Genomic DNA, 25,309 nt, shown 5'->3' on the forward strand with positions numbered 1-25,309 from the left:
AAAAAAAATCAAGTCAATAGCACTACTGTCAGCTGTAACAGGCTAGGCCTATGAATTATTAGTGTTCTCCAATTTCCATTAGTTTCAGTAGAGCAGTGACATTTTATGATCTGCACGTTTGGCCTCCATATTGATACAGGCCCAGTTACAGGGTGTGGGATGAGTCCTTCTGCCCTTCACTAACCTAGGTGATTTGGGAAGTATAAATTGTTCCATTTCTTTGGCTGTGGGAGTGTTCTTTAGAACAGTAACACAACATTGACAGATCAATCGTGCTTGAAGAGGTATCAATTATCAAAACGCAGCTCCAATAAAAAATTCCTAGCAAGAGAACACTTTCATCACCAGCTTCCTCTGTGGTTCAGTAGCTTGTTTTTCCCCACAGTTCAAAGAGATCAGGAATGTTGATTGGAAGGTCAGAATTTTTTAATGGAGATTTTTAAATGAATGCTTCCTGTGGAGCACTTACTGCTCCCAAGGGAACATATATGAACATAGCTTGTCTTACCGTGTGGATTGGTACCTGCAAGCATTATCTTAGTATGTCTTTATACTGGAATTGCAAGACAAGCCTTCCCTGAGGTCTAGCAGTTATAATGCAGTCATAGCCTGTAACATTATCAGTCTCATTTTGGACGTGCATTTTCAGAGGCCAAGTCTGTAATGAGCGTATAGAGATACATGCACAGAGCTCGTCCCCTTTCAAACAGCTCACAATCTGCTGAGCAGCATGCTGTGCTTGTCTTAGGAACGGGCTAACTACCTTTTAGAACAGATTACATGCAATTTACATTTCAAAACATTCATATATTATTTGCTTGGCTAGCTTTTTTTTTTTCTAGTTGTGTGACAACTTTGAATTTTAATACAAGGTGCCCAAATGTACAATAATAAAAAATGCAGCTCATGTCAGCAGTAAAATGCATAGTAATTTATTAACTTTTCAAGTGTAAATACAAATTGATTTGATGATGTGCCATGTAACGAAAAATTATTTGCAATCACAACTTGCCTTCCGATTACTGCATTATTATTTTTTTAATTAAACTTATTACAAAGAGTTTAAAAACTGGGCAACGCTTTCTGATGGCCAATAGAAAATTGCAACTCTGTGAAGAGTATTAAGTGCTTCTACAAGTCTTTGAAGTATGCTCTTGATTCAGAAATTCTGTTCTTCAAAATCAGGTTGGCATGTATTGCTTCACTGGGAAATTTATAAGTATATATTCTTGGGCAAAGAAAACATTGTTTTTATTTAGGGCAATCCATGAGGGCAATAATTTTATTTACATGTTTTTAACGCTTCTGTAAAATAAGTCAATGTATTTTGTGAAACCCTTCTAAAATCCATTATTAGAGAGGTCATTGTAAATCTCTTTCAAACGCCATACATGGCGGGGACATTGTAGAGACAGCTAAAATCTTTACATGGCATAAGGATTTTCAAGATATTTTCAACAGTTATCAGAGTAAAACAGGGAGACAGTTAAGTAAGAACCTGAAGCTAATTTATGACATTTGTTTAGATGTAAATATTGATGTGCTTTGTGCCAAATTCACTGAGAATTACTAGCAATATAATTTCAGTATTTACTCCTTGAGTTCCCTTAGTTCATCAGGTAAGCACACTCCAGGTCTAGGAGAATATACTCAGTGCATCATTGTTTCATGAATATCTTTGTTACCACGCAGGAAGATATAAATACATGATGCGCATGCTTCAGTAGATCATGGCCAATTAATTTATTTTCCATGCAACCAGTAATTACAGCTGTCACCTTAAGTCCACTAATGTCACCAGAAAAAAAAAAAAGTTTTTTTTTTCAAAATAAGGTTTGGAGGTATACACAATAGTGGAGGTATACACAATATTCTTCATGAAGGAATACAAAATTGGATAAGTTTGTGATTCCTTCCTGAGAAAATATTAAGTTTATTTTGGTGGCATCCATATTTAGAGATGTGTGAAGATGTGAACCTTTCTTGGTTTCTACGCATCTTGTTAGCCAGTTCCACTAATTTGCAATACCATCTTAAAAATGGCACATAATTGCTAGAACAATTTTCAATTGAGGGAATTCTGACGGTTGTTCTTCCTCCCCAAGGCTTCCACAAAATAAGCAAACTAACTAACTAATAACCCAAAGGTATTTGTGTCTTAACTGAATAATAATACATCTGTCTCTCCCTGAACTGCAATTTTTAAGTTCTTAAAATGGAATTCACTGGGTCCTACCATAGGCCATAATGGGCTCTGGTATGGCTCTTAAATGAATCATGTCAATTGAATGCTGGATACTGAAGGAATTACATGCTGTGTAAGAACAGATTAGGGCTGGTGCTATTTCATTAAACCTTATTAGCTATGGCTTAAATACTTAAAATTTCAGCCGTCCTATGTCAGATAGATTATGCCCCTTGTCACAGAGCAAGTGAGGTTTCCATCTACTAAAACACAGTAACACAGCTTTTGAAAAGGACCAGGCTGATGATAAGAGATGTAAACAGTTTCCAAAGGACTGCGAATGCCTGATTTTGAGACATGCCAAACTCCAAATTGTTCATTAAACTGACAGAGATGGTTCAACACTTCCAGAGCGTGCATGAAGAACTGCTTTAGTCTTCATATTTTTGTGTTAAAACATTTCCATGGAACCAGAGTTTACCTTTTTTTTGGGATGTGGAACAGTCCTGAAGAGTTTTCATGCCTCATGGATGAGCACAACATAGATCTTTATGTAATTCTAGTGGAATCCACCAAGTCCTTCAATGCCTCAATCACATATTTATTTATTTATTTATTAAACTCTTCCTTCCTCTTCCTTCTCTTAGCTGCTCTGCATTGGAGGTGGTGCCTCAAGAACCAGTAAACTGCTAAAGCTAGTGGACAATTTTGTGTGAGGAACAAATGACTGTAATCAAGCCAAGAATAAAGTCAGCTTAGAAGATAGTTTATCGCTCTCAAAGGAGATAGAGTTTTTTTGTTTGTTTGTTTGTTTTGGTTTTTTTCCCATTCAGGACTCAAACGCCTTTTAAAGGGATCTTGACATGCTTACAAAACTATGATCTGACATGTTTGCCTATGACAGCAGTGTACAAGACCTGATACTCTTCTTGCCTTCTACTGTTCTGTCCTAGGACCTAGTATTTAATTCTATAAACTCTTAAACAAAATATCCACTGAAAACCCTGTTCTCATCAGAATTTCCTCTACAAGGCATATTACATTATATTAAATACTTTTCAGATTATCTGGACTGCTGCACTGTGGGAAACGACTAAAAATTTCAAACAACATTAAGCAGGACTTCAGATTATTCTAAGGATAAAGTAATGAAAAGAGACCCGTAGACTTTGGTTAAAACAGATAATAGTCAAGGCTTTTTTTATTATTAGTCCTTTTATGAGAGAATATTTAAGACCCTCTCACATGCAGATTTACCATGTTAATTCCACGGTCAAAGCAGTGGTTCAGACAGATAAAGACCAAAGTAAAAAGAACCCAACAGCTCTATTTCTTAAATATAAGAAATTGTTCCAGTAAGTCTTAAAAAAAACCTGACAATCACAGAGAAAACCAACCTCACCTTTAAGGGTTATTTGAATTATTGTACATTATTCTGTAAATCTCAGAGCCATTTAACTACCACAGAGATCTGCTTTCCTTCTTATACTGAAAGCCTGGTTCTTGCAAGATTTTTGCAGTGCACAACCTCTGGCTCGAAGCGTGCCAGGACCGACCCTCAGTTCCACCATGGCCACATTAAAATGCTTTGTCCTGGGCACTGAAAATGGGCACAATTCCAGGGACAACCCAAAAATTATCTTTGTTTCCATTTTATTCTGTTCAGCATGCCTTGAAATAGGAATGGCAAAAGCTCTTCAAGAAACAGATCACTAAGATTCATGGTACTGTAGCGTCTGCAATTACCTATTTTTTTCTGGCTCAGTAAAACAAAGCCAAACCTTTTAAAAAGTACTATAAAATATTAAACAGTACGAGGTACTGTCCCTGTCTCTCCTTCAGTATGACTGAATTTTCTGCAATGAAAAGCTGTTTGCCATGGACCCCCACCCAAAGATTGCTGACCTTGACACTGGTCATCAACTTTGACGGCCTTTTGGATAAGGCTTTGCCATTGTCCTGCTACCTGTGCACAGCCACTGCATGAACCACTGGAAACGTTATTAAATTTGGGTTCACAAGGGTGCTGTCACCAGGTTGACTACAGTAAAGTATCTATATTTCAGAATAACATTACTTATATATGCTGCCTAGTTCTCTCTTGCTCTAATTTCTTCTCACAGCCCTAGGGTTTTATTTTTCAAATACTGAAAATACTTCATTGGTTTGTTCAGGAAATTTGTCTAGATGGTGCTCACAAAGCGTGTTTGCTCACATTTGACATTTTCACAGGATAGGTTACAAAATGGAAGCTTCAAGTTGCTAAGTTCCACAGCTGGCACCTAAGTCGCCTTATTTTCAGAAGTAACGAGCATCCAGCACCCTCCACCCCCAGCTCCCAGACAGTTGCTGGAGCAAGACAAAGTGCACCTGCAGGCACAGCACTGCAGGACGGGAGCCCTGCACTTACATTCGGGGCTTTTGGGCCAACAAAGGCCCCTAGAAATCCATCAATCTACTTGGACATTTGCTGCCTCAAAAGTTAAATACGCAAGTGCTATATTGTGATGCCTTTACAGCCAAGAAATGTAAAATGTGGCAATATAATGGAGCATGTGGTTATTTTACTTATTCAACATTTACCTGTGTCTATCGAAGAGGTCTCTAAAATGCTGTTTTAGCAGCTCAAAGGTTGAGAACCACCTGTAAACATATGCAGAACAGTCTCCTTCTAGAAATAGAAACTCCTAAACAATCAACCTTGAAATGTATCATATATTATATTATGTTTTCCAGTGTTATTTACAGGTCGTCTTTTTAGTACAATGAACCAGACATGCTGAAAAGGTAGGATTTTTTCCAGTTCCCTTTTATACGAAGTACAATAAAAAAGGCACATGATTATTCACCATAGGAGTTGTGCACCAGTCAATAACTTAAAGCTAAAAAGCTACCCATCGGAGAACTGTCTTTTTGAGGCAGTATTGGGATCTCTCCTTTCAACTCATAGAAACATCTGGCTAATAATTCTCCTAGGAGAGCTTAAGGAAAACACTTTTCCGTGGTTTTCTGTTCTTCCAAAGATTTCCAAATCAATAGAAAACTCTTTTTAAGCTTCCCAGGTCACCTACCGGAGCAAGGAATAGTCAAATAGGGCATGTATGCGTTTGCTTTTATTTATTTTTTCTTATTTTTTTTCCCCTTCCTTTGAATGCCCAACTATGGGGGACTCCCTAGATCCAAGTCCTGTTCAAACTGTTTTGCTTTAAGACAAATGCCTTGTAAGATATGGCACACTGAGCAATGGGCAACGGCAGGAGAGGCAGCTTCTCAGCCCCGGCAGTCAATGTCGGCCGTGTTTTATCCAGTTTCTAATCATCCATTTTTGCCCCGAGCACCTTTGCACAACTAATCTGAGCCCAAAATTTGCATCCTTTGACATTTCCACTTCTAGACAACGGCCAGTGTCTCTGCTGATGATTGGACCATTCTGAAAGAAAGAAAAGAAGGGTTAGAAGAAGGAATAAAAGCACAACAAAACAGAGACTAGGAGAAAAAAAAGTGCTAGATCTGTAAATTCATAGACAGCACTATAAAATGCCTGGAAAATTCTTCACATAGCAAATGATAAAAGTCTCTTGAAAGCAACAGAAATGCCTAAGAAGAACTAAATAATTCAAAGTGCTAAAAAAAAATTCATTGAAAATTCTAGATTTAGGAATTCCTAGAAAATTTCCAAAAAATCACTAGAAAATCTCTAAAAAGCATAAGAGAATGCCTGCAGACCCTGAAATATAGGAAATCCTGGATTTCCTTTGAAAGTGTTACAAATTAATTGAAAGCTATAGAGCTCAAAATTCCTGGAAAGATGCTAGAAAAATCCTAGAAAAGTTCTAGAACTAAGAACTCCTAGACAAAAACTGAAAGACAAAAAGCATGTTCTTCAAAATTACTGGAGAAATCTAGAGTATTCCAAGGGAGCATCCTGGGGACTCCTAAAAAGCATAACTGAAATTTCCTAGAAAAAATAAAGATGTGGGGGGTGAGGGAGTCCTACAAAACACATCAGAAAATTCCTCAACAGCGTAACAAGAAATTCTTACAGATCGCAAAGGGTGTATATGTGTGTTCCTGAAAGAGTAAAGGGGAGGATTAATAAAAAGGATAAGGGGATATTCCTATAAAGCACACCCCAAACTATCTAGAGATAATATAAGAAAACTTGTGGAAAACACACGGTAGGAGGAATGCCTGCAAAGCATATCAGACTATTTCTAGAAGTCGTAAGTGGGGATTCCTAGGAAGCAAATCAGAGAATTCTTAGAAAAAGTGTGTGAGGGGGAATCCTAGAACATCCCTCTAAAAACCTCCTTGTTCTTCATTCAGCATCCTCCAAGCCACTATTTCTCCCCAGCTCCTCTCTGCATGGCTCCCCAAGCTCTTCTGTACCTGCGTGAAATCCCAGAACCTCTGTGCTGGCCTCAGGACGTCTTCGCACTTCTTCAGGGTCGGCGTCCTGCCCTTCCCGTCGTCGACGAGGCATTTGGAGTCAGGCAGAAAGGCCGTGGAGCCCAGCGGCCCCAGCTGCAGGACGCCTTCCGAGCTGTAGCGGACCAGCTGGGGAAGAGAAAGGAGGAGAGGCATTCATCCCGGCCCCACGCCCCGGCTCGGGGACGCAGAGCCCGCTGCCACCTCCTGCCCGAGCACCGCTGTCCTGCTGCCAGGTGGCTGTCCTGGCACCCATGGGACCTTTTCGGGAAAACCTGTAGTAGGACGCAGTATTCCCTGCTTTCACACTCATGCTCCCCACCCAATATTTCGGGCAGAAGGGCAATCAAGAAAAAGAAGTAATCAATATGCAGATCATACCCACTCAGCAGGAATTGATGCAGCAAGGACACAATGTCAATTTGCCGTGCGGGTTGGTCTTAAGAGCTCTGATAGAGGCTATTGATAGCAACAGCCCTAATTAGGTTTTGTAAATAAATGTTACTGAAAAAATCCAGTATCCAAAAATACAAGGGGAAAAAAAAGAAATAATGAGGGAAATAAATTTGCTGAAATATCCTTCAGGCCTACATAATAAAGAATCATATTCTGATATTTCAGTTTTGCGTGAGCCTTAACTGTTCTGAAATTTAGTGAGGTGATATATGCTACTGGCTGGATATATGCTTCAGGTGACAGCCATTTATTATTTTGGAGCATTTATTTATTTTTTAATAAAAAAGTTTTAGCAGGCATTATTAGTTTAACATGTACAACACAATTGGTGGTGTTAATTTTTACAAAGGGAGCGTAATTGTTACCTTTCTTCCATTTTAAGCGATCATTTCACCTGCCTCAAGTCATTCACAGCACCAGAAATGCAACATTTCTCCTCGTTTTCCTTATCTATGGATAACTGCCCCCCTAAGAAGCATTCAGAAGGGCTCTGTTTAGTGCAGGCATATTGCAGTAGAATGCCCCTCCAATCAGTCTGAGGTAGCTACTTCTTGCTTCTGTGTTTAAATCCAGAGTCGTTCCACCAGCATGGTGTTTTGCTCTTCTTACCCTAGAACTAGTCAAGTGCAGCACCCAAAAGACTGCAAAACAGAGTCAGCTACATGGCTGGTGTGGTGTGAGGCAGGGTGCTGCAGGGTGAAGATCCGAGCCACTGAAGAAATGCAATTATCACCCAGGAAATTCACTGTCCATCTTCTCTTACGGCTCTTACATGGCTGGAATTACTTAATGAGAAAGGGAAGGCAGGTCAGAAATGCCTGCCATTTAAAAGACGCCGCTGACCAGTGCATGAGATATCATAAAGAGTCAATCAAAAACCCTTGAATTAGAACCTAGCTTTCTACACCCATCCTTATTGACCTCACAAGAACCATGCTGTGAATAATCATGTCTTTCTGGCTGTAAGAAGAGCACTGTCTACTCAGTCCCAGACCAGCTGCCCTTTGACACATACCGAGTACGTGTTCATTTTCCCCACCTGCTGCTTGTGTTCAGAGCAGCCCTGGGAGGTGCAGAGTTAGGACAGAGCCTGCATCAGAGAAAGCAGAGGGATAACCACAGGAGGAATCTTGGCATGCACAATGTCATTAGTTGAGGCACTGTCTATACTCTCTAATACTTCCTTTTTCTTCTCCTTTCTCCATAAGGATACTGGGGACATGTAAAAGAAGCTCAAGCAAGCAAAGTGATTCGAAATACAAATGGACTGCTGGCTCTGACAAATGGACTTGCTTTTAAGTAAAACCTGCCTGTGTACATCACGCTTCTAATATCCACTGAGTACTCAGCAGAGTTCAAATGAACTGCAGGCATGGCTGAAAATTACACTCGCTAGGAAATGTGTTCATCTTGCCATCTTTATTATACATCTCCAGGTCTAAAAATACCTGCTAGCAACCTCGTTGGCTTTGCCTCATCTAGATAATCAGAACCACCATTTATAACAAGCTACCTGCTCTGTCAGATCGGTTTTCCTTCTCTGGTTTAGAACAAGCAACATTTTCTATACAGATATTAAAGTGGTGTAAAACATTCTTTGTCCTTAGAATCTCAGCAGCCAGAACTGGATGTGCTCCGCATCACAGTAGCCACACGCTTGGGAAAGGCAGTGTTATAAAGAAGCCTGTCAAAGCAGAAACTAGCGTGTCTTCCACTTCTAAGAAAGTGGCAGTTGTGTGACAGCTCAGCAGAATAAAAGATGGCTTTGTGCAGGAAACTGATATCTGTACAATGATAAAACAAACAGGCTATCATGGACTTAGTTTTCCTGAATCTGTACTTTCTTCTGAGAGTTCCAACAGTCGTAAAAACTTACCATCATCCTAAAATAAAATAAAATTCTAAAAAACCCCATGCAAACCATTATCTCATTTCAAACCACATTACGTAGTAAAGTTTTAGGGTGTGTTTCTGCAAAATCAGACCTGAAATTAAGGTTCAAAATACTATTATATGATTAATAATGCCACCCTCCAAAGACTTGATATCATCACTTCATAGAGACAATATAAACTGTGCAAATAAAATAAGCATTAAAGTAAGTCGCTTATTACTGTAGTCTGGAAAACAGGAACTGGGATACGGAGTCAATGAAATAGTGAAAATTACACCTGCTGTGTTTAAATTCAATCTCAAGAGCCACTACCATATTGAAAAAGAAATAACAACCTCTGCATTTGCATTAGAGCTGTGGGCATGATGCATCATGCCCAATCCATTGCTAGTCTGCCAAGACAAAATGGCAAAGTCTCCTTTATTAAGGGATATCCAATCCCATTTAAAAAAAAAAAAATCATTGAGTGCAAATCTTGATGAGCTGAGAGCCTTACATTTCCACACATTCCTCTACATTTCCACACGTTGCAAGCTACAGAACAGAAATGCTTTTTTATGCCTCACGTGAGGATGGATCTTAGCTTCCTTTTTCTCTTTTACCTCAGAAGAACTGAAGGATCCACAAAGATGACACTGAAACCAAGTGCTGTGTTAAATACTCCAAGTTCTAATCCTGATTCTATCCCTGTGGGATATTTTTTCTTTCAATTTTCTGAAATCTGAACAGAACGGAAGAGGTGTCAAAACTTGTTTACCAAAGCCAGCATATCCGATTAAAAACCAGTAAGCAGTGATGCCTACGGAAGGTGATCCTCCAGGAGCATCAATCTGATAGGTAAATGTCAATTTTTAATTGAAAGATCTGACTTCAAAGAATTCATCCCTGCTGATTTCCAGTCAAGTGAAAAAAAAGTACAAATCAACAGGTAACTTTGTAGGAAATGCACAGATGGATGCAGTAGCTTTCCACGTTGAACTTAACCCCTCTCTCTCACTTCTGTTCTTCAAGCAAAAGGAAATCTTTGAACAATCTTTCAGCCCTGCAGGTTAAGGTGAGCTGGAGGATGACACAAATTGAAAGAGTGAGCTATATCGGAGTCTGAACTATCCTAAACGTCCAGAACACTTGTCAGCACAAGACAAGCAGATCACAAGGAAAACAGCTACCAAACACACAGGTTTGTTAGGGAATGTCATCCACTGCTCCCTGTAAGTGAAGAAATTTCCGTCTCATCCACCCTGCTGTAAGCGATCGGACGTGCTCTCCAGCCTGCAACTCTGGAAAACCGCAGCTCTACCGACTAACGCGTTAAATACCTGCCCTCAGGCAACAGCTTCAGCGAGGCCTTTCATGTCCTTTTATTCCATCTGTTTGTGTAGCTGCGAGCTCCGGGAAGCCGAACATGGAGATCTCCCTTCTTTCTGCTTGATCTCGGCGCCGGGGGAGTTCTCGCTCCCAGGGCTGCCGTGCCTCCGCTTTCTCTGGGTGTGAGAGGGAGGAGAGGAGGGCGGAGAAGGAGGCCGCTCACCGGCCCTTCCGTCCCCGGCTGCCATTTTGTAAAGTTCTCTTCTTTCACCTACCGTATAATCAGCTCCACATCAGAGCGTTCAAGGCAGACTCTGAGACGGTGAATACTTCCACCGAGGCTGTATAACTACTCTCAGATGGTTCAAAACCCTGCGTGTGTGCTATAACCAGCATAAGAAGCTTCCAGAACAACAGATTCCAACTTTGGGGGTTGCTCTTTTTTTTAAATTTCTTTAAGCTGTTTTTAAAATAAAAGGGTATTGTACAGAGCTATAGACCCAATGGCTATTACAGATGATTGTATATCCAAGCCACATGCAGAAACAAGGTGCTTCAAGACTCCCAACATACTCCTTTTTTTTCCTGAATATTTCCCTGGCTATGGATGGTGTTTCCCATTGCCCTCCCAGCAGCATTTGCAAATGCTTTTTTCCCCAAAAGGGATTTGACTCAAATTTCAGATCCCATGAACACATATAAAACTGACACTACTTCTCTGTAAAGTGAGTTTTGAAATAAACTGAGACGGATGAAAAACCTTGTTTGGATATTCCTAACTTGGCTTACGCCAATTTAACACGAATCAAATTCAAGAAGCTAAACTGATGTAAACTCAGGCTAAGCACATTCAACGATATCCATAAAGGAGTTATTCCAGTCTGAGTAAAGTAATTTAAAAGCTGATTTCAGTTGAAAAGATGTGATTTATGGCGGTAAAAACTTGATCTCAGGAATATACATAGAGAAGGGCATTTTGTTCATGGAGCAGTAACTGGAATGGTTTTCTTTTTCACTCATATTGCAGGACAACACCATTCAGAGTTGTGCAGTATGCAAGGAAAACGGAAGGGTAAGAAGCAGAAGAAAAGAGCATCATATCACAGAATGAACAGTAATCTTATGCCTAACCCAGCTTTTTCTATACACTTGACTGACTTCTGTTGGTTTCATGGGCATACTAAAATCCCTGCTTATTTGCTTGTCAGAATTGAAGAGTATTAAAAACAAGACTGTATGTGAATAGTGGGCAGTTTTCAAACCAGTAGAACACATCAAGCACTTAAACTGGTGAAAACGAGTGCCACATTTCTATTCATTTATATTCTCTAGGCACGTACAACTAACCCAAATCTCAATGCAGCAGGGGTCTCGTATGCCCTATACTTGTGATGAAAAATGTCTGAAATTGAAAGTTAAACATAACAGACAACTATGCTCACCCAGGCTGATTATGAAAGGGGCTTAAAAAATGTTTATTTAATATATTAAAAAGCTTGCTGTCAACACCTTTCATGCTATATGCTTGAATATCCTTGATTAGGGTTTGTGCAGCTGTGGTTTTTGTACTGAATTAATTTTGTAAATTGTGGTGAGATGATAGAACTTTTCCAGCTGTGTAATCATTAATTAACTTGGCTGCATCTGAGTGACTCCAACCTATACTTGTCTGTGAAATACTCAACTGTTTTATCTAACATCACCTTTGCCTTCTGCCTGGTGTTTCTTACAGAGTGAAAACTTTGTTTTTAATTTTATTAAAAAAAAAAGGAAATTGAAAGTGCTGCAGGATGATTTGGTAGAATAACTTCTTGCCTTCCCCATACTTTTATAATTCTTACATGCAGGGAATACCTTGAAGGATTTGGGAAGAGTGACTTTCTGTGCTTTTATAAGATGCAAGTACAGGAGGGCTCTAGCTCATGGCTGTAATTTCAAGCCTAAAAACAGCATTCAGGTTCTTTTGGAAATTTCAAATTGATAGGAGATTGATACCGGAGACCAATAGCAGAAGCGAGCCAGAAGAGATTTAATTGGTCGCTACCCGACTTCAAAATTTTTGGAGAACACACTCCAAAATACACATACCTTGTGTATTGTTATTTAAACCCGAGGAGAGCTGCCTAGTGTCTACTCTAGGGGTCCCAAATTCCAAAGGCATCATTTACTAGGCAATGTAATTGCTTCTTACTGAAAGGAAAATAATCTGTTCATTAAGCTTTTCCTGAAGCGAGCTGAAAGCCATCTGGAAAGGGATGAAAGAAGTTGGTCAACGCTAGATGTTTTCTGAGAGGTGAGCTACTTTAGGCCCCCAGATTTTAAGAATGAGTCAGGAGAAGCTGAACACATCATACGTCCTTTCAAATAAATTCACAGTACCTTTTATGCCCTCATCTACTTTCTTCTTCTGGAAGTCAAAACATATTCTATAAAACAGGAGACATGGAGGTAAACTAGCAGGTTAAGCACTTAAGTTGCAAAATGAATTAGTCAGAATAATCTATTTCATTATTCCTCTCAATGCTAGCAGGATAATAGATGATTAGATGTTGCAAAGGGACTTTTGAGAAAGACTTAAATTTGCAGCCTTCTGGTCAGAATTAGAATGGAGCAAGAGACTGAGCTCTCTGAGTGCTTTGACATCTCTAACTAGAGTCTTCTTGGAAAACTCATTTACATCTAATTAAGCAACACAATTTTGTTACCTTACTCATAGGCTGTTCTTTCTGTCTTTGCTATGAAAGCATCAGGCAAGTGTCCCATAATGATTCTGCTAAGGGTGGACATTTTGTCAGTAGGAATTACTGTCTAACCATTTTGCTCTAATGAGGTTTGACTCTTCACCAGCTTGCAATTAAGGACAATAGGTAATATTTATATTTCACAACTCCTGTTATGCCTCCATGGTGATGTATGAGCTAGGACTCCAAACCAATATACGTATGGGTGAACTTCAGATAATTGTTAAATCTGTGATAAGGTCAGAGTTTATTTATGCATGAGAACGTTCATTAATGTAGCTTTGATTCAGATGGTACTTCAAATGAAACCAGAATTACATTTCAGAAGAAGCTCAAGTCCTAGATCTAAATAATATCCCACTAGTATTGGAAAAAAAAGAAAAAAAAATAACATCACTATAAAGCATGGAAAGAAGAGATGTCCTTTTGCAATCACCAGACATCTGTAAGAAAATAATATGTCCAGCGACTGACAAAAAAGGAAGTGTTCCATTTAAGAGAAATATTGACTTAAAAACATATTCTCAGTTCCCTTCAAAGTTGATGTTAAATATGTGCTTAACTTTCTGCCTAGTCAGGGAAACGTGTCAGCATCTTGCTAAAGAACTTCTGTCAGGAACCTACTGGACCAATCAACAGTGAATATAAAGAGGTACTATTCCTAGAATAAGTCAAGTCATAATGAGAAGGGGTGCTCGCTCAGACTGTCTGAATTTGTTAATTGTCAGTGGATCTCCTCATTACTAAAACAAATTATCATGATTCTTCTGTTTTCTTTATTAGCATCTTTAATGTATAGCTTCCCATGTTGAACTACCCGGGAAAGGGAACCTAAAAACACTACAGTAAGGCCAAATATTTTTCTTTGCAACACAGAGGTATACTGCCAAACTGAAATTTTCTTGAAGTTACAGGTTTCCCATTAATTACAGGGCTTTAATTGTTTACCTGAGAGGACATTCCGTGGCATGGATAAAGGATTGCTTTGTCATCCTCTTCAGCTCCCTGATCTAAGCAGTAGCCACTAGCTTTGCTGTTACGCACCTATAACCAAATCAGAAGGAAAACAGTTGTATTAGATATTATTCTGTAAGCTGCAAGTCCAATCTAGCCATCACTTAGTTGCAGTACAACTGCTGACACAAGTAACAGATAAAATCATTCTCATTTTCTCTGAGAAACATGTTCTTATTCTCCGTATATGTCAGGACTCCAATAGTGCAGTTGCTCCCAGAAAAGACAGATTATTTGGTTGACCTGCTGTCTTTATAAAATTATTAACTTGGGTCAGAGTTTTATTTTCATCAATCACTCAAGGGTCAAGACCCCATAAAATTCACACTAAGAAACACAGGCCAAATTTTGCTCCAAATTACCCTAGCGTAGAAATAAATTTTGACGCTATATGCTGGAAACGTGACTTCACCAAACAGCACAGGAACTACCCAGGACTGTGTTGGCTGTTGCACACTTTTACTTGCTTGTATTTTGTATATAAAAACAAAAAAACATGAAACAATTTTATTTGAATTGAGACTATAGTACCTTGTCACGTACAGAAATTACGTACATTACTGTGAAAGGATACAGCAAGCATAAGCAGCACTGGAGTGCGTTCAGTATATTTACGGATTGGGTTCAGCGAACCAACCAAGTCACAAATTCATGCATCTTCCCAGACAAGAAGACAAGTCTATAAAACTATGTTGGAGCTCTCATGAAATTACAAGCCTCTCTTCCTCTTCAGGCTAGAAGTATTACACACATTTTGGACACAAAAATTTTACAGGTCTCTTAAACAAGAAGTTATTTAGATGCACATTTTGGAACAGTCAACAGGTCAGTTTTAGTTTAGACTGTGAGCAATTTGGCCACCGTCATAACACAGAAATAGTTGCTGCATGAAGTGTCAGAAAAATCAGTAAATAATCCTTTATATTATAGCGTATGAACATAACAGGCAATCTGATGGGATAAGGGGGTTCACTAGCAGTTAAATTTCAGGAGGTTTATTTTATGACTCAGGTACTATAGAGGCTAAAGAACATGAAGACAGCTTTATGACAGCTTTTAAAATGTGAATTGAGTCACCAGGAAATATATTTTTACTATTGTTTCATTCTGTTTCATGTCTACTCAATGCATCTATTTTCCTTAAACTCTTTAAAATTCAGAAACCTTTTCCTCCGGAAAAATAGCCATAAGAGAAAATATTTAATAACAAGCTTGATATAATTTAGGATGAAGCGTCTGCTTTTTTTTTCCATTATGGCCAAGTAAGACAGGAAGGAAAGTATGCCAGTTTATACTAGATAAAAAGCTTGTATGGCTCCATTTTATTATACATTTTAATGAATTACATACCTGCATCGCTGAACTTCCTGTTTGACTCAAGAACTTTGTTATGCAACCACTCAACAGAAACAAACTTCTTTTTAGAGCCCAGCTTTCTAACCGTCTGGTATAATTGACACAACATTGGCAGTACTGCCAATGTGCTTCTCAGTTAACAGCATTTTCAGAGCTGACAGTTACTAATAGCCCCTGTTGAATTTACTAAATGTCTTTCCTTGGTTACTGCCAGGGATAGTTATATTAGGATGCAATAAAACTTGCACTTTATATCAATATCTGAAGTGCCTGACTTATTTTTATATGAAGTCAATCAACTAGAACAGAAAGGAGGAATGTCCATTTAGTTGTCTTGTGTGAAAATTTATTATGTTTGGATTTAATTGTAGTTCAGGCAGACAATTAAAACAGAATCTTAAAAACGTTATGCAACAGGAGAGGTCCTAAAACTTTGCCCCAGTTCAGAGATGTAACCTATAGCAATCCTCGTCTTACAGGCTATTATAGACCTAAAAAATACAGAAAGCAAATATGACTTCTTTAAGGACTGGGATCAAGCATACACGGGAGTTTTGATTGTTTAACAGAAGAGAAAGAAATGATCCAGAATGTTGAGATGAACCAAAATGTCTACACATTTCTGACACATTTGGATTCATCATTTTATTGGGTTAACTAACCTGTCCATTCAGCTATCTCAGAGTAGGTGTTCTAGGGTCTTACTTATTACTGATGCACAGGTGGAAATGAAAATACAGATTCTGAGCACAAAGCAGCAGAATTGTTTTTCTCTAATGCCTTTTTATGATAAAGACTTGCCAAATGGTAACCTCAACATCTGAACAAGGACTTTTTTTTTTTTTTTTATCCCCAACAAGGAGGATTTGCAGAAATGAATTAATGAAGTGAATAAAATCCTTCAAGTAAGTTTGGCAAAACCCAAAATGGGTTTCTTTACCTAAAAATAATTCAGTAAATTCAACTGTTCTTATCAGCACTAATTATTTCAGCTCTCTTGACTGCTGATGTTTTGTTAATGTCTGTGGCATCCTATTTGGGAAAAAATGACCTCAACTTCATCTTCTCAGAGCTTCTCTATTTTAAAATGAAAGCCAAGGAGGTTGCACATATTGTCAGTGAGAATGATTTCATCTGATACACCCCAATGAGAGGGACAATGCTTCTCAAAGCCACACTTCACAGCGTTGATTAAAAGTAGGTGAGAGCATTTGTGTTGCTACTACCATGCTGACTTGAAATTGCTCTGTACATCCTGATACCCACCACTAAGATGAAAGAATTTTTGTAATGCAGCCATGATGTATTTTCAAAGACATACAGTACCTCTCCATAAGTGACTGTATTATTATAAACCCTCATTTCAGGATAGACGTTCTCCAAGTACCACTTAAAACTCCGGCACTGCAGTCTCTGTCGTAGAGCTATTCTTTCAGAAACATCTCCAAAATCAACTCCTGGGTTCTACAAAGTGGAAAAAGAATAAAGAAATGTCACCACATTGATTTTACAGTTGTTTTCTTTACTGAAACCAAATTGGAGTTCAATTGTATACCAAACTGTATTTCCCTCTGTACTTGCTCTTTTGTAAGTAGCAGCTCATCAAACAGCTGCTGCTGAGAGTAGACGATAAATATTAATGAAAGTCAGTGGAAAAAGGATAACAAACAAGCAAAAAAAAATCCAAAACAAAATATACATCAAACTAAAAAAAGCAATATGAATGTTGTTAGCATACAGCAATTCTAAGTGTTTGCAATCAAACCTGTACTCCTTTACTTCCAGATTCATCAGGATTTTGGCTCTAATTCTGATCTAAGATACAGCAGCTTGATCATGGTTTACTCTAGTAACCGCCTTGGCTATTCACTAATGTAAATGAGATCAGAACAGACCTGTTAAAACTTTGAAGCAGAGTTGCTCAAAAAGTCATTAAGCTCCATTAAGCATTTGCACAGACCACCATTCAGTTTTTATAGGAACCGGTGCTCATTTGCAGACTTAAGCTATAAAATGCAGTTAAACTCAAAACCTTCTTTGCAATTCTATTTCAGAATTTAATTCATGTTTGAATAAAAAGTTCCAGGAAAAACATAGGCTGGAAGAATCAAATCAACATGATCAAAACCAGCCATTTCAGAAAGGCCAGGTCAGTTATTGTCTAGATGTAAGCCAGCATAAATCATCATAGTTCAACGTCAAGACAGCAAGTTACCTCATCTAATTATTTTTTTCCAGCACTATAAGAGTCAAATGGACTGAAACTGGGGAGTTTTGCATGGATCTATCTTAAGTGCCTCATACAGAAATCTTTCTGTAGGAAATGTGTGTTTTACAAATTATGTCTAATGCAGGGTTACAAGGCAGCAGGAAATCTTAGCTTGGGGTTTATTAGAATCCCCAACAGATGCCTTGTTTTCAGGAGAGAAAACAAGTGTAATACTGAACAGGTTCTTCCATTTGCCACATAAAGAGATTGCTATGCTCACTGCTGCTTGCTGATGCGTACTTTGTCATGAGCTCTCTATGTAGCATCCATTCAAATGAATGTTAATTTACATCCTACTTTGGGCTACATGGAAGGACAGCAATTCTCAGAAGCACTCAGTACAAGAAATCATTCAATATATGATTTCTTTATCATAAAAATTGCCGAGGAATAGATCATAAGCAGGGGTATACCAAATATTGGGTAAACTACAGGAAAGCTATGCTGACCTGTTGATGAAGAGGGGGTGTGGGAACACAACTTTGAAGATATGTCCAATGATCATCTACAAATCAGGATACATGTTATGCACAGATTCTCAGTAACTTAGAAAGGAGCCAAATGTGGAAGCGATAGTGTGAGTTATGAAATGGTTAATTTGGATGGGTTTTGGTATGCTGCAACACATGTATTTTACTCGCCTCCCTTCATCCCTGTTCCACAATGAGGGAATACAACACCTTTTTTACTGGGCTATTTCTACAGATCACAAGAGCAGCAAATTGAGCAGCTATGAAAATGCTGTGCTTACTTCTGTACTACCTGAAGTCATCAAGTCTGGGTTACTGTGTGATGGTTCAGAAATGAGATGCCCACAGGATTTAGTATGCAGGGACATTCTTCTTAACCAGGCAGTAAGGTTTCTAGTTCTCTTGTAGAAGGTTTTTCTTATAGCTTAGACCAGTAAAGTACGTGAATCATCTAGACTGAATACTACAATAGAATAACTATTAACACTAACATGCTAGCTTCCTTTTCTTCAGAGCTAATGGGGTTATTTTTATGTTGTACATTTTATCAATCAATTTATTTTATGGAAAGTAAATTTTAATGTTCAATATTTCTGCTGATTTTATGCCATTTAATGTAGATGTGCCTATTTTTTTTAAAGCACTGTTGTATTGCTCAGTGCAGAAAACTGCATCAATAAGAAATCTCAGAGAGATTAAAGGAAACCATGTTTTGGTGTAAATGCTTATTTAAATGTCTTTTCTATTCTCAGAATTTGTTTGCAGAAAGCATCAACTAAACACATTTACCAAGATTACTTCTTTTTCATCTTCCTGTTGGAAACTTACTGTTTGTTCAAATGGGTGCAGACAGGGCCAAAATGTCCCTAAAAGCTTAAATGAACACTGCTTTGTCTTCCTTCTACGATCATGGAAGTCTTGTGTGGGAAGGAAGTTAGGCAGTATTGCCTTGTTAAGGGAAAATAATTCTCTGCAATTACCTGTCATGCCAGAAGTAGCAACCAAAACACACCTTCAGAGACCTAACTTTCAGCACAACACAGAATGCCCAATACTGAACAACAGTAAGTAAAACTCAAATCTCTGAGTATCTGACATATTCAGGCATCATGTACAGAAAAAGTGAAAAATTGCTCCTTTAGATATGTATGTTTTCAAAAACACAACAGAAATTAATAAAAATTGGATTTGATATATTACCTAGGTATCAGAGCACAAGTAGGTATTTAGGACAAAACTAAATCTGGTGAAGTCTTTGCCAAGACTCCCACGACTTTGGTGGACTCTGGGTCATAACCGTGAAATGTTCACCAAGACACAGCTGGACTGGCATACTTTCCTGCTCAGGTAGGAGCATTGCCTGTTTCCATTTACTTCAAACCAATCATCTTTGGACAAATCTCTCATATAAGGGTTAACTTTAGTTATCACTACTCACAGAACTGAGTATGCTTCCCCTCAGCTGCTCTCCCTGTGCCCCTCCACATGAATAATTTGGATACAAATACCACTGAAGGATACAACAGCAGTCAGCTTCCACCTGACTGTGATGTAACATACATCTCTTCTCTTGAAGAATTATGCTCAGTGGAGATGTAGCATGTGATATACTTACAGAATCAAGTAATAAATTGAACCTATAGTTTATCTAATATTTATATTACATAGATTACTAGAGGTCTCCACACGCGATCTACAATTCACATGCACAGTAAGAAGCAGGATGCATCCACATTGCAACTCTCAGCCAGTAGACAATAAAGCTAGTTAATGTGTGATTCTTTTATCACATACTTTGTTTTTTATGCTGGTGAGGCTCACTGAGCCTCATGATGAATCATGATATTTATTTATGGACATTTCTCCAGTCCTCACCACTGTAGCATATGAACACCTCCAAGTTTAATGGCATCCTAAATTAATGACTTCTTCTGAGGAAGTGCATAAACCTGAAACATCGTGCTCCAGTTAAATTATAAGTCTGTGTCACTGCTCCTGAGCGTACAACAAAACTTACACCGAGGAGGCAAGTTTATGACAGAGCTCTGTACTGAGCATTCACCAGCTCAGAAGAACTCTTCCTCCAGTGCTTTGCCTGCTGTATACGATTGCAGTAATATCCTTCACCTCTAAGAGCTAAGTAGGAACAAATATCCGTACTTCTGCCTTTGTTCAGGAGACAGTGTGGCCTTTACTTACTGCCATGGGGATGTTCCATGCCATGTAAACGTGAGACTTGAAGTCATCCATCCAGACCTCAGCAGCCCGCAGGGCGTTGCGCTTTGCATAGTAATCGATGTCGTTGTTGTAGGGTTTCTTTGTGCGTTCGATGTGCGCCACACGAGAACAGGGTAACACCTCCATGCTTCCTCCGCATTGCCAGACCTGGGAGAGTTTGGGGAAAGACAACTGAATGATTTGTTTTCTTTTTAAGGTGATGTGACTGCTTCTTTTAAGATGATGTACATACAGTGTTCCCTAGTTGGAGATGGGTACTACTGAGTAACGACTGCCTGACTTACCTGCTGTGAGGGTGAAACCCCTCCTTCCCTGAATTGATGAAAATGAGTACAAGGTGAATGCTGCTGGCTGTGTTAGGTACAAAGATTTAGGTGTCATAAATATCCAAGCCCTTCCCCATGACATCACTGTTTTTGGAACCATTAGGAAGAAGACAAATTGCAAGGTGGCAACCTGTGCCATACAGACTAATTTAACCTAGCTCTCGTTAGTGAAATTTCAACAAAAATCCGTTGTATCACCTGGCTGTGTTTGCTACTGCATGAGGGTTACTTTATTAGCTCTCCAAATTAACTAAGAAACTTTCAATCGCTTAAATGTGACTACCATAAAAATCTAATGATACATACTTAGCATACATTAGCATCTTAGGTGACCTATTCCACCCCACAGCCTTTTATGACAGGATTTGAACATTGACTTTAGGAAGGAGAAGGAAACACTACCTACGTGCACAACACCAACAGATAAAAGCATGGAAACACACTTACGTCCTCATTATAGAAACCGACTTGGATTGTGAGATGGTTATAATTATTATTATTATTCTAATCTAGCCCCTGCAGGCTTCACTGCTTTTCAGCACAGCAGTTCTCCTTCACACACACACTTGGCCCTGCCTTCCTCAGTAGGAAACACTCTCTGACTTACCACGTTAGCACAGGACATCCCATGGAAATTTTACCCAAGAATATGACATGAGCATCAGCACAGGATGTTCTGGTAAAACCATTAACCAAAACGTGTCTATTTAGCCACAGAGGTCACTGCCACACTTGGCAGTGGACGTGAGGACAGCAAACATATTGCCTACCCTGTGCTTTGTGGTGCCTGGCTCTCAGCTTTGAAGAGGAGCATGCAATAGCCAAGCTGGCTTCTCGGTCTCCTTCCCAGGCAGGGAAAAACCTCCCTGGTGCAGCTACCCCCGGGTTGAAGAGGACAGATAAAAGTGGCTAAGTGGAGACTGTACCACCCAGTCTTTCTGGACACTGCTGTACAAACACGGGGTAATTTTTTCCTGTTGATTATTTACCGTCTGACCACCATGGTGGGAAACACAGAGGAGCTGTCTCTAAGAATCAGTGAGGTTTGGAGTCACACATGCTCAGTGACGTTTGTGGTTCAATGCCCTCAGGTCTGCACCTAGTACTATTGTCTAGCTGAAATAAATAAAAGATATTAAAATATAAGAAATGATCCCCTGTTTTCCAAGGCTGCCTTTTACTCAGCATAAGAGCTCATTTCCAGACCAAATGTGCTCCAGAACAAAAACCTGGGGCAGTCCTGCAGCTAATCTGCCTTCTCAGGGACAAAGATAAATTGCTTAGGAAGTGGCAGATAAAATCATCTCCTACAGTTTGTGTGTGTGTGTTTTTTTTTTTAGATACGTTGTTAGATAACACTTATTTGCTGCTTTCTGAACAGTCCTGTAGTAAATCACTGGCCACAGGAATTTGCATTTGATAAATGAAATACTCCGAAAAACACACTGCTCATAAATTTGGACTAGCATATGCTGAGGGTTTCCAGTGCCAAGGGGAAGTGCTAAGAAAAAGAAAGGAATTAATTTATTTTCATGATCAGAAGGGTAGATGAGCAGTACACTTCAGTATACTGCTTTTGCCCAACCCATCCTAGCAGTCAGCTATTTAATGCACAGCACATTTTTCTTTCTCTTGATATGGTTAATGACCTTGTAATTTTTATTTATGTATTTTGGTACCAAGGGCAAATACATTATCTGAGCAACAGATTTATTACCTTCAAATGCTGGTGCTCATGCAAACCTGAAAAGGAAAAGGTACTAAACTGCAACATTAAAGGAAACAGTTTAGCTCATCTGTAAATTCAACACAAATAGTTATTTACCAGTGATTAATTCTCCCCAGATGAAATCCACAGGGAACTCAGACACCTGGCTTTGAAGAAAACAGGGAGGAGAAAAAAAAAAAGCAGCAGCCTCAGGCCAGATAATACTCCCACTGTCAGCAAGGATCTGTTGTGCTCAGCAAGCAGTGTGAATTTGCACTGTGGTGTGACCACCCCATCTGCGGCTGGCTGGGTTGCTTACATTTACATTCAGCCACCTCTTCCCTGTACCTCCCAGCCCCATTTTGCTCTTTAAAGAGAAAATACGTTGAAGAGAGGAAAGGAAGGAAACAGCCTCTATCAAAGGAGACAGCTAGGAAATGTTCAAGGAAACTCTGCCTCCTGTGACAATGCTCATTCACGCTGGATAACTGCTTTTTTCTGGGGACGCCCAATTTCTCTTTTAGCACAAGTGGGAGGCGTTTCCCTGGTAAGGATGTGATGTCCAATGCCAGAGAAAGAGAACTGGAGATAAAGCACACAGGGCGAGGGGGCTGTTAGATACCTGTGTAGCACCAGGCGGACATCGTTGTGCCACCATTTATCTGTATTCCAGATGAACACCACAGCTGCTTGACTACGGGTCATTTCTTTTCCAGCCAAAGAAGTCTCCTGTTTCACTCCATGAGGTTGGCTGCTGTTCAGTGGGGCACGGACGTGACTCTGTCCCCTCACCCATTTCAGTGCACTGTTAAGTAAAGAGCAAAGCTTTTCTCCTCTCCCTTTCCATCCCAATGATTCATCTCACACAAAATAAAAGAGTTTCAGTAGTACAACCAAGTACGTGCACCCAAAACCGGCCAAGATCCCGGTAGTTTACAGTAGTCACATAAGATTTAGATGAAGGCTCAGGTCTTGTATCTTAATCAAGAGGATGGGGAGCGCTACCCTGCTGGTTATGGAATTGAAAGATATGCATGATTCAGAAAGCCATTGCCTGTCTGCTCTGACTACAAGAAGTCTTTGAAATATGATGAAAGATGAAAGGATGGGGAAGGTTTTACTGCGTGAAACAGATGAGAGAGAGGTGAGTCGGCAGCTGCCCCTGAAACTGGTTGATTCTCCTGCTCTTTTCGTTCCCCAAACTGTATTGAATAACCCATTTTTAACAGTATTAACCCATTTCTCTCCACATCTAATTGGGAAATTATGTCAAAAGAATAATGACATGCATTTATATAACATTTATCAAACAGAGTTCTTAAAGTGCTTTACTGTGTGAAGCAAACCTGCAGATGCTTCAAACCCACACCTGAGGTAACCACTAATCCTCAGCGAAATGCTCAGCTTACAGATGATCAGGATCTCATCTTCGCAGCTGCCAAGAAGCCCAAGCCTGATGCCTCTGGCATCAATAATGCAGGCCTGAGCTTTTCTTGCTACCTTTTGATATGAAGCATTTTTGAAACAAAACCATCTATGGGAGAGATGATTACATATGAGAGCTTCACTCCTCCTACCCGACTGGTGGTGAGAGCCAGGTAAAGCAGCAAAGGGAATTTATTTTTACCTGTGAGCATAAAATGATGCCCGAATCCCCCGAAACACATTTCAGGCAATCAGAGGAGACAAACTTCCATATCTTTGGCTATCTTCTGTGGTAAGAGCACTCCCTAACTCTAATACTGACTTGCCAACATTAATAGTGTGTTTGAAGGTTCATTTACTGAGAATGTGGGAGTTGAACGGTCCCTCTGAGCCTCTTCCTACAGGGGTGCAACATCACTGAACGGCAAACTCAGCCCTTTGATCCCTAAGGAGAGGCAAATCCCTAACAGTAAGCTTTGTTTCTGGCATTGCACTCAAACCTTTATTCTAGGCAAACAGCAGAGGCTGCACTGAAGGTAAGGTAGATACAGGCTCAGAAGATGCCCCGGGAACAGGGCAACAGCTCCAGCTGATGACAGCAAGAGCAGAGAAGCAAACAGGCTTCTACTTCGTGTGCTTCTCTGCTCAGTGCAGCTGCAGCAGCCCAGGGATTTGGCTTTTCCTCCACGAGCATCGCACTCTGCAACATTTTAAGACATGATCAAGTAATTCCAAGAGACACTCAATTTATTTGCTAATTGTAGTTAATTTCAGCATTGCTCTTTAGGCTGCTATAAACAAAATTGATAGCAATATAAATGTTACCATAGCTGTGTTACCTTAGCATTTTTACTGCTAATTATCTCAATCAACTTTTCTATAAACAGACATATTAAGTATTAAGAAGAATAAGTACCCACATCAGGGATGAATTACACGTGGAATGATAATGTTTGTGGTTTGTGCTAATTATTAGCTATTCCTGTGCACCTGAGATATGGCTGTCCTACAATATAAGCATCATACTGTACCTATATTGTATATTATAAAATAAAATAGTCAGAAATTGTATTCTATTTGTCAAAGAAAAAGCAAGATGAGACCGTGACTTGTTTACCATGACCTAAAGCTATGTGTTCTGCAAATGAAGGTCAGGTACATGGTTTTAAAAGGCTAATAGATCCCTATGTCTGAATTGTTGCCAAACAAGGAGAAACTTTCTCAGAAAGTAGATTTTCCCATTTTTACTTCCTGATGAAGGTCCAAAGTATAACTTTTTGCAAGATTTAAAAAAAATAAATCAGTTTCCTAAAAATTCAGAAAAGGTCTTGAAATAACTTCATCCAAAATATTAAAAAAAAAAAAGTTAACGACATCTGAAAAAAGGAAGGGCAAAGAGGAAAGAAAAAAGAAAAAACAGGAAAAAGATAAGAAAAACACTTTTGGTGAAAACCAGGCATTTTAGGAATGAGAGTAGGAGGTGAGAAAGTG

The 25,309-nt window shown here is 39.2% G+C and overlaps 1 protein-coding gene across 12 annotated transcripts in view; it reads right to left on the reverse strand.

Moving 5' to 3' along the window:
• Positions 1-3,353: 3,353 nt before the first annotated feature.
• GALNT9 (polypeptide N-acetylgalactosaminyltransferase 9) overlaps positions 3,354-25,309 on the reverse strand; it is a 301,612-nt gene continuing 279,656 nt past the window's right edge. For 11 of the 12 annotated variants that reach the window (XM_083804016.1, XM_083804017.1, XM_083804018.1 and 8 more), the window contains 5 exons: positions 20,321-20,506; positions 16,709-16,846; positions 13,961-14,056; positions 6,575-6,742; positions 3,354-5,615 (listed from right to left, as the gene is read on the reverse strand). In XM_083804016.1, the coding sequence (XP_083660142.1) occupies positions 5,469-5,615; positions 6,575-6,742; positions 13,961-14,056; positions 16,709-16,846; positions 20,321-20,506 (735 nt within the window). In that variant the 3' untranslated portion in view covers positions 3,354-5,468. Of the gene's footprint in view, positions 5,616-6,574; positions 6,743-13,960; positions 14,057-16,708; positions 16,847-20,320; positions 20,507-20,643; positions 21,120-25,309 lie in introns of those variants that run through there. The other variant, XM_083804012.1, reaches the window with a different exon arrangement.

The sequence above is a fragment of the Anser anser genome, assembly GCF_964211835.1.
Source record: "Anser anser genome assembly, chromosome: 18".
In the NCBI taxonomy this organism is placed as follows: domain Eukaryota; kingdom Metazoa; phylum Chordata; class Aves; order Anseriformes; family Anatidae; genus Anser; species Anser anser.